Source organism: Nymphaea colorata, chromosome 1 (genome assembly GCF_008831285.2).
Source record: "Nymphaea colorata isolate Beijing-Zhang1983 chromosome 1, ASM883128v2, whole genome shotgun sequence".
NCBI classification, from domain to species: domain Eukaryota; kingdom Viridiplantae; phylum Streptophyta; class Magnoliopsida; order Nymphaeales; family Nymphaeaceae; genus Nymphaea; species Nymphaea colorata.
In genome coordinates, this window is record NC_045138.2 from 32,389,428 (window position 1) to 32,399,738 (window position 10,311).

Genomic DNA, 10,311 nt, shown 5'->3' on the forward strand with positions numbered 1-10,311 from the left:
ACAAATAAAAGAATGCAGTAGTGGCCCTTATAAGCAACTAATGCAACAAAGCACTACGTTGTGTGCTAGAACAATTTTTTATTATCAATCATATTTTTCCACACTCTCATCCCATGACATTCTTTTGTTAGACAATACTGCTCTATGTGTGTGTGTGTGTATGTGCGTGTGTTGTGAACTGCAAAATTTCTGCATATTACAAGTCAAAAGTTACAAGAGAAAGGCCTATCGAACATTTTGAGGTGTGAAAATGAGCCTAGTACCTAGAAATCCTTAATAGTGTTCATTCATTTGATATTGCTGGAAAGCAATGATGCTAAAAAGTATCTCTTCAGAGACTCGTTGATAGTATAAATATTTCATGAACAATTAGATGGGGATTAAATTTGATCAATGGAGAGAAAACTATTGAACAAAAATTAAGAATTCAACACATTTACATTGCGAGTCAGTTTAAACTATAACATGAAAACAGAAAAATCTTAGATCTTTATACAAGCACAAAATAGAAGTGGTTGTTAATGAATAGTGAGATTCAAATGGTTTAGATACCAAAGTATCTAAAGCAACAAACACGGACTTCATAAAAAGTTGAAGTCTAAAATTCTTGAAGCTTTGTAAGTTACAAATTCAGTTATGCACCAAAATAAATAAAGGAGGAATGATCCAAGCGTGATTCATACTGTGCAATTTCCTCTTGCACCCTAAACAAAAGAATGTCCTTGTTGTATCCTTAATATGAGAGCAATAAGTGCAATTTTTTTTACTCTAGAAGGCTGCAATTTTATGCTAAAACTTGTTCCAATGTAAGAGCTCCACAAAATTAAACACGAATACTGGTCCAACAAAACATAACACTAAATGTCCCATTTAGATCGATGAAGTTTTTAAAGTCTGTACAACCAAAGCACTTGATAGTTTTCTTTTTTGAGTTCAACTTTGTTTTAAGTTCATTGTTTTCATATCAAAATTATTGAACAAAAATTCTCTCCCACTTATGAAATTATTAGTATTTGAATGTTGAAGGATGATTTTATGATGAAACTTGAAGATATGACCACCATAACAAAACAACACACTAGCTGCTCCACTATATATGCCAATTCATGTGGATCTAAGAAGCCCAATTGTTTCTCATATAATTTTTTTTACACCAGTTAATTTATTCCTAGCACATGCAAATCAAAGAACCAGTATGATTATCTCTGAACTTTAGTTGGACGATGGTGATAGATGCAACTAAGAAATGCAGTTACAACAGCATAATCTCACTTTGTACTTAGAGAAAATCAAGCTAACATATCTCTAACAAAAACTAACTACCTTAATCATAAATATAGGGCAGTTGAGAACCATGGTCCAGATGGGTTTCAAAGGAAATTAAGTAGTACTAAAATATATAAAAAAAAAAATCATTTCCATACATGTTTGTTAAGCGGATATAAAACTAATAAAAGAAACTTTTAGATCTAGTATCAAAGCTGTAAGGCATAAATTCCACACTTGATGTCTACTTCAAATCAATTTAATTTTGGGAAAAGCAGAGATGACACAAACCTTAACAACAATGAGCAACAAGAAACTCTACTACTATGGCAAAGATGCCTACCCTCTACAATGCCTTGGAAAGAAAATGAGAAAGATAGGTAATCTTTTTCATTTGCAACCATTTGCAACCTAACAACTTTTTCCTCCCTCTTTCTCCTTCTAGTGGAAAGAGAGAGGAAGAGAGTGTGTGTGCCTCTATCGTCAATGGAAGAGAGTGTGTGACTTAATGCTAATGAAGAGGGCAGAAGGAAACAAGAACAGAACAAGAGAAAGAGGGAAACCTAGTGAAGAAGAGGTAAATAAAGGGAAATGGAGGAAAAACCAGCAACAAAAGAAGCATTTTTTTGCAAAAATGCATTTCAAACACGAAACGTAAGTCAGCCAAATAAAACAGTAAAAAAAATAAAACGGTAAAAAAATGCCAAAACACCCTTTTTCCCTTTTTTTTGGTTTAGGAGATTTTCATGTTTTTTTAATGCCAACTTGGTTGCTTCCATTTTCTAATTTTTATTTGTTGCTTATCCCCTTATTTTTTGGTATTGTCTTATTAGTTTCTCATTTGCTTTATTTTTCCTAACTTTTAAGATTTTTTAAATTTTTAAAAAATTGACCATGTTTTTCATTTTTTCAAACTTGTATTATACCCGAGGAAAACCATGCCATATAAAACACTAAAATGATATTTGTGACTATGGAAAAAACATGAGGAAATAAATTCCATGCTAGGGTTTGTAGTGAAGTAGTTGTGATGCAACTTGACATTGCAATAGGGAAGAATCCATGCACATGTTTTGTGCAATTGAAGAGAAGAGCACTTTAAGATGGCATTTGGCATTGCATCAGAGAATTAGGTTGTTGTAGCTTTGATGCACCTGGATATTGCACCAAGTAACGGAAGTCATATACGCCTATGATGCAACTTGATCATGTTCTAGAGAATAAGATGCATTGTGATGCCACACACCTCTTAGTGCGAAGTGGGTTATATAAGTTGTGCTGAATATGAAATTTTAGTATGCCAATTTAATCATGATGAAAAATATCCCTAATTAATATAAAAAGAAAACTTTTGTAGGAACAAAAAAGAAAACAAAAAGAAATATTTTGGTATTTCATAAAGTGTTTTGTATACGCATATCGTTATGACCAATATACTTCTTTGAGCGGTAAAAAAACGTCATCATTTTTTTGTCTCGCTCATGTTGTTATTTCATATCATTGTCATTATCTCATACCCTTATTGTTATCATACATCGTTATTATTTCATACTCATTATCTATATAAATTGTCATCATCTCATACCTATCATTATCTCCTACCGTACTTTGGGTAGAAGATATTAACATGGCTATGAGATAACAAATCATAATAGCAAGGGCATGAGATAATGAAGAGATAATGAGTATGAGACACTATGTGTATAAGATATGGGGGTATGAGATAACAACATGGGTACGATAATGACAGTGGTATGAGATAATAAATATGAGTTAATGACAAGGGTATGATAATGACATGGGTATGATATAATGACAGAGGTATGATAATGACAGGAGTATGAGATAATGACAGAAATATGAGATAATGGGTATGAGATAATGATAAATGTATGAGATAATAACAGATGTATGAGATAATGACATGATTAAGAATATTCGTTGTGTACATGCAATGTTGAGGTAATAAAGTAAATGTGCATATTGGTAGTAGGGTTCACCTTCAACGTACGCTTGTTATGTACATGGAGTGGCATATAGAACTCGTTCCCCTCTGGGTGGGGTCTATGACACACCTCAGTTGTGCATTGGAGAACAAGCCCACCTCTTGTGATAGTTTCTGCTAGGGAATTAATCACAACCCGTTCTTCTCTTAAAGAGGAAATTCCAAACAAGAATACTACATTTTGGAACATAGTGTCTCATGAATGTGTTCTAAAGCTTTTGAATGTGTCCATTTTTTGGAACATATTTGTGAAATTTTTGTTCCAAAGTGTATAGGGTTCTTGTCTACTTTAACCGTTCATGTGCCACAACAAGGAAGAACTCTTGTAGTGACACGCAATCATGAGAGAGTGTGTCTCCATCATTCTTTCTCCAATTACAACCTTAAAAGTAAGGCTGTTTTTGGTTGTCTTTTGGCAAATAGCTATTGACAGTACTTTTTCATGTATCGTTGATTCGTGAGGTTGGAAACATGAAATGGAATGTTCAAATGCAGTTTTAGACGCATTGTATCGATTCATTTCACAGACCACAAGGGTGCATTCAATGAGTAGTGCCCGTCTGATAGGATACTAGCGTCATGAGACACCCTAATCTTGCAACAGGGTGCAATATGTTCTAGACACTCTTTGCTCTTTGCTCTGTTGCATGCTATGATAGTTTTTTAGTTTAATATTTAGATAATGAAGATTGTCCTCAGATATTCTTTCTGATTGTGGTTATTTCCAACCCTTAAAATTGGATTTGATAATGTTTCAGTGCATTTTTGAGACATTTCATCTTATTGACATTTTTGTAGAAACTTGTATCATCTTATTGGAACTTGTATAAAATGCAATTAGGTCTATCCTAAAATTTATGAAACCTTTTTTTTTTTTTTTTTTTTTTTTGCAACGTTGTTGCCATGGAAGTGTTAAAATGCTCAATCCACCTCCCGTTTGGAAACTCATTGACATCCGTTTGTACATTGTTGATCTTTTTGAAGGAATAAAGTTAAATTCCATTCTGCACAGTTCGTAAAACAGATTCATTTTCCTTGTAAGTGTATATAAATATCTATCAATACTAATCAAGGCGCCGGGTAATCCATTAGCAGAATTTTCCTTGTCTTCCTCTTTACGTCTGCCATTTTTCTTGCTTTGTTTTTCGACATGCTCTTATCTCTGTTTTAACAGTGCTCTTTCCATCAAATGCCCTTTAAGAGTTCTTCGTTTACTGTCCTTGAAGATTGTAGACATCTTTTTTGCTGATAGATGTGATTTTGTTACTTTATAATGATGAAAAAAAAAAATTCTTGTTGAAAGAACTCTTTAATATTTAGAAGCCCGCATCTAATCAAAGTAACCATGGTGCTCCCCATTATGCTTTCTGAAGGGATTGAAGAGATTGCTGTTTAAACATTTTACATATTCAAAAGTCTAGCATACCCTTGGTTAAGACGATTTATAAGCTGTAAAGAATTTAAGATGAAGAAACATCAACTTTGCCTTGTTCATGGTGTGTACATAGATAGACATGTTCACCGTAGTGGCCGAGCTAGGATTTTTTGGTTGAGGGGAATTCAAGCCATCACTTAAGTCTGCTATGGGCACCTCATATAAATTTTGAATGTTCATAGTATAATTTCACGTCCTTTTAAAGATTTTTTTTTTATGGCCGATGTCTGCCACTACCCACCACCAACCCCCATGTATATGTGCCAATGGTTCACTGTTCACTAACATTCAAACATGAAATTCCCAAGATTATTTTGAAATGTCTAATGACAAACTAACATATCATTTCTACAAGGAAATATATATATATATATATATATATATATATAATGCCACCATATTCTAAACCCACCATCATCGTTTGGACGAAATTTTTACTCACAAATGAGAAATAAGTAGAGATATAGGAGTATTCTTTGGTATTGCCACTACTTCAGCCTAAAAGGACAACACACAAGTTGGAGCAATCTGAAATGAAATTAGTTTTCTATGTCAATTAAGCATAGATCATTAGGTAGGGGAGAGGAAAAGAAGGGAACAAGATAGATATTCTATGAAAGGTTGTTGAAAGGAAAATTCCATTTTCGTTGAGGACATCTCAACCACTCATTATTTTTTCTAATTTAATGGTTAATGACATGTTTAGGTTTCAAAACGGTAATTTTGTTTTCTGGTGTTTTAGTCTTGGCAATTTGGAAAAACATATCGAAAAACTAAAATAAAGTATTCAGATTTTGAATTTTCTCACGTTTGGATATCTTTTTTATTAAATTAGTTAGTTTGTTTAATGGTACTTGGATAAATTCTTGTAGGTTTCTTTTCAAAAATTACGCTAATGATTTGGCGGCGCAAGGTATCGCATGCTCACATACTTATTCATTGACGTATTATAACAGGCAGTTGACATGCATCATGCCTTAATAAAAATAGCAATTAAGAGTCTTGAACTCCAAAGGTTAGAGGTATGAGTTTTCGACAGTTGGGAAACTCAAGAGGCGGGGAAGAGACAGAAGTTGTCCGGCGACATTGCGCCAGGTGATCGCGATTATCTCGTTTCTGCATTTTGTAGCAAGGCTTCATTTGTGGCAATATCCAGGTTGAGGAATTCGTAAAGTTCGCCGCCATTCGACAGCTCTTGTAAGTTCGAACCATGAGTGGTGAAGTTCTACAGGAGAATGTTGGTACCTCCAGATCAACTTGGTGGACTCGACGAATTGCCTGGATAAGAACCAACCTTTCAGTTACACGTCTTAAAAGTCCGTCTCACTGTGGAACAAGAGGCTGCGCGATTGTTTCGATGGCGGCCGGCTGAAAGAAGCGTGCCAGCTGTTCGACGACATGCCGGAAAGGAATAAGGCATCCTGGACAACGGTGATCTTCGGATACGGTAGAAATGGGCGTCTTTAGAATTCCATCGATTTATTCGAAGAAATGCTTCACAGGAAGCAGGTTGCGTGGAATTCGATGCTCTTGCCATATGTGAGCTCGGACCAACTTCAGCCTGCCGGTCACTTGTTCGAGAAAATGCCTCAAAGAAACTCGACCTTGTACTTGATCATGATCAATCGCTTGTCTCGAGGTGGGTCTGCGTCAGATGCACTCACATGTTCAATTCAATGCCCGCACTGTTCGGAATGTGGTCTTGTAGACTGCAATGATCGATGGACTGGCACATGATGGTGATCATCTCATTGCATTAAACCTTTTCTCGTTCTTACACTGCAGCATGTGGGACGACGGTGACGCCTAATGGCTTCACTTTCGTCGTTGTAATGAAGTCATGTGTGGAGTTGAAATCCATTTAGTATAGCATGCAGATTCATGCATTGGAAGTAAATCCCAACTGTGGCGAGGGTGACAAGGAGTCTGATTATGTTTATAACTCGCTTATGAATATGTATGCTAAATGTGGAGATCTTGGTGAGACGGAGAAAATATTTCACAGGTGACCACCTGTATCTCGTCCTTGTTTATAAGCTATGCAGTGGCAGATATCGATATTTTTCAATTACTCTATTTTAACGTCGTGTCTTAGATGGTAAAATGTCTTAATTTGAAAAGGTAACACATGTTATTTTTGTAGATCAGCTTAATCTGATTGTGTCGTGGTTAATATCATAATTACAACTATTTAACAAAATGGAGATTCTTTAAAAATATTTTTCTTTATGTTTTGATCTCCTTATAGCTGTAGTTTTGTATTTTTTACCGTCTCCATGCTCACCCGTAAAACGGGAGGACAAAACTTTTTTTATTTCTCTCGATAATTTGTCTGCCCTTCTCTTTGCTGTTTAAAATTTAAACATCTCTTGGGTCTGCCGCAATTATACAATTATGTTTAAATGGTGGCAGACGTGCCTAATTGGGACCCAAATGGCTTGGATCATCATCAAATTAGAGCCAACATAACATTTTCAAGGTATGTGATTTTAACATTTTGTTTTCAAAATACTGGTACTAATGTAGCGCTACATATAGCTTGAAAGTGCAAAATCATGTTTCTGTTTCTTGACAGTTTTCTGCTTAGACAGGTTGAAGAAGAAGGATTGGTGTCATTCAATTATATCATGGATGGTCGGATCTAGCATCATTCAATTGATAAAGGCCAAATTATTTGTTGACATAATGAAAGAGAAGAATGTTATTTCTTGCAATATGATCTCAGGATTGTTAGAAAATGGTCATGGTGAAGAAGCTCTATGGTTTTTTGTACATCTGCTGCAATCATGGTCAGATTTGAAGTCAAACCTATCAACATGTTCTATTGTTATAACTATTTGTTTTACTTTAGCAGCACTGGAACAGGGAAGACAAATTCATGCAAAGATTTAAGGTTGGTTATATGGTAGTAATGTTTTTGTAGGCAATTCATTAATCGGCATGTAGTCAAACTGTCGATTCATATTAGAATCAGAACAAGTTTTTAGGGAGTTCATGGTTCACAGGGACATTGTGTCATGGAATGCTGTGATCTTAGGCCTTGGACAAAATGGATGTCCAAGAAAGGCATTGGAAACTGCACACAGTTTTGGACATAGCAAACCTGAAAACACAACACATGCATTGCAATATTAACATCTTGTAGCCATGGTGGCCTTGTTGATGATGGGCTCAAGTACTTTGGTGTAATGAATTCTAGGACCACCTTAAAACCAAGCTTGGATCATTACATTTGTGTTATAGACATGCTGCGAAGAGAAGGTAGAGCAAGTGAAGCATGAATGATAAGGGAGATGCCATTTGTTGCAAATGTTGCAGTGTGGAGGAGCCTCCTTTCTTCATGTGTGGCACATGGAGATCTGCATGTCGGGAATATTGCAGCTCAACAACTTCTGTTTGAGCGTGATAGCGCTGAAATCTTTATAATGTTAACAAATATTTACGAAATGGGAGATTTGAGGAATCAAGGGACATCAGGAAGTTGGTGGGCAAAAGAGGATTGAAGAAGGAACCTGGTTGTAGCTGGATTAGAATGAGAAATCATATTCAAGCAGTGGCAGAGCTATGTTGCATATTATTTATATATAGAAACTTCATTAATTTTCAGTTTTTGTTTGGTTTTGTTTTGTTTTTTTACATATGAGTGCCCTTTGAAATTTAAACTTAGAATGCCCTTTAACCAGAAGTTTTCTGGCTCCGCCACTGACTCAAGGTTTTATAGTTTGAACAGGATGGCAGGATCTGTTGCCAATGGCATGTAGAGAGAAGGAGAAAGGGCATAACGCTGTCGGCTTTGGCCAGACATGGGTTGCGCATGCACATCTACACACACACACACACACAGAAGAACAGCAGTTCCAGCACAAGATGAGCACCAAGGATGTGGTGCTGGATGGAGGGTGAAGCGGTGGTACTGGAGGGAGTGAGCAGGTGTTCTGACTTGTGAAGGAGAGGAGGAAACTGCTTTAGGATGTAGGAATGAGGGCTCTAAGTGAAGCAAGTGAAGGTGGTAAAGATGGATGGAAAATGAAGTGTGTAACGTTAAGCGCACAGTCCATAACCATCTGATCTGTTTAAATCAGTGACCAACTTTAGTGTTAATGCTTTCTATACTTGTTTTCCCGTAGAGTGCACCCAGTTTTTCCAAAAGTTTTTCATTTCCTCAGAATCTTACTGGGGAAGTGATTAATAGACATTTGAGGAACCAAGGCTCGGATCACTAACTATGCTGTAAGCGCAAACTTCATTAAAGCTTCAAAATTGAACGGATCGCACTTTTCAATGAGCATTTAAATCTCACCTACTCATGCAAAGGTTCAAACATTATATAAAAAATGATTCAACATTATATAAAAAACAATTAATTTTGTTAAGATAAAAAGTAGTTCCTTCACATGTTGAAGATTTGACATTTTTTCCCTTTACCCGTTTCTTTTCCTGTCCTGGAAGTTATGTAAGAATGCTGAAAAAAGATACACATTTAAAGATCATGTTGTGCTTTTCAGTATTATTCATATTATCCTACTATTAGAATAATTCATATATTCCCAACGAGCATAGGTAATCCAAACTCAACCATCTCAAAAGGATACGTGAAGAGGACTACCCACGACGTGAAATAATCTTTATTAAACGTATCAATCCCACGAGGACTATCGATTAAAAAAAAGTAAAATTTGCAATTGTTTATCCTACCAATTCTATCTTCATGAAAACAATTTGAAATCACTATAAGTAAATTCACATAGTAACATTCAAATATTGTGTACATGTTGATCTCCATGTTGGCCAGTTCCAACCACTCAACCAGTGGAGGACTAGGCCTAGCCATGTGTTGGCAGTTGCCCACTCTGACCCACTTAATTTATTTTATTTGCACATTAGTTCCTACATATAATTTAATTTATTACATATTGGTGCTGCCCTTTATATTTTGGATATGCAAATCCTTTTCTATCATCAAAGACACATGCAATCATGGAAGAATGGGAACTTGAATTATAGTACTCGAGCTTAAGGAGCTCAACTCAATCCGCCATAAACGTCCACATCCACTAATATCTCCAGACTTACGCCAATTTGGAAACTTTGTTTAGGCAAAAACTAACCAGATTTATTTGATAAGATTAATATTCCAACTAAAATCGCGATTTCTTTGAGCTTGAAAGTTCTTATGAACGAAATATATGCTTTCTCAAAAATGCACTAAACCTTTTGAAAGGTTACGAGAAACATACCTGTGTTTGAAGCTTTCAAATTTGGGAATTAGGAATAATTGAAGTGTATATACGTCACAATAAAGTAAGGGAAGCAGGTAACATGTTGGACCATATTGAAGATTTTGAGATTTGAGCACGTTTTAAGTGGTGTGAGAAAAGATATATTTTTTAGTTTTAAAGCACAAGTCACCAATTTGGGTGTTTCATAATCATTCCTTTTAAATAGAGTCTCATTTACATATAAATTCTAAAAATTTAAATATTTTTTTCTCATCAAACATTCCTTACAGATTAAGGTTATGTCCATAAAAGTTTAAGATTTGGTCCAAAACACGTGAAAAATGAATTGAGCTTGTTTGGTTGGAAGGAAAGGGAGGGATTGAGCA

The 10,311-nt window shown here is 35.4% G+C and overlaps 1 protein-coding gene across 7 annotated transcripts; it reads left to right on the forward strand.

The window, feature by feature from the left end:
- The first annotated feature begins 5,633 nt into the window (after positions 1-5,633).
- On the forward strand, positions 5,634-8,966 carry LOC116252552 (pentatricopeptide repeat-containing protein At2g35030, mitochondrial-like). 7 transcript variants are annotated; one of them, XR_007574703.1, is made up of 3 exons: positions 5,634-6,711; positions 7,119-7,185; positions 7,298-8,966. XR_007574703.1 is itself a non-coding variant. In XM_031626901.2 (3 exons), the coding sequence occupies exons 1-3, from the start codon at positions 6,198-6,200 to the stop codon at positions 7,596-7,598; spliced, it is 516 nt and encodes a 171-aa protein (XP_031482761.1). In that variant the 5' UTR covers positions 5,634-6,197; the 3' UTR covers positions 7,599-8,966. The 7 variants fall into 7 exon arrangements, 1 of the variants encoding a protein (XP_031482761.1); XR_004172244.1 differs by having other exon boundaries at positions 8,428-8,966; XR_007574705.1 differs by having other exon boundaries at positions 5,634-6,445.
- The last annotated feature ends 1,345 nt before the right edge of the window (positions 8,967-10,311 follow it).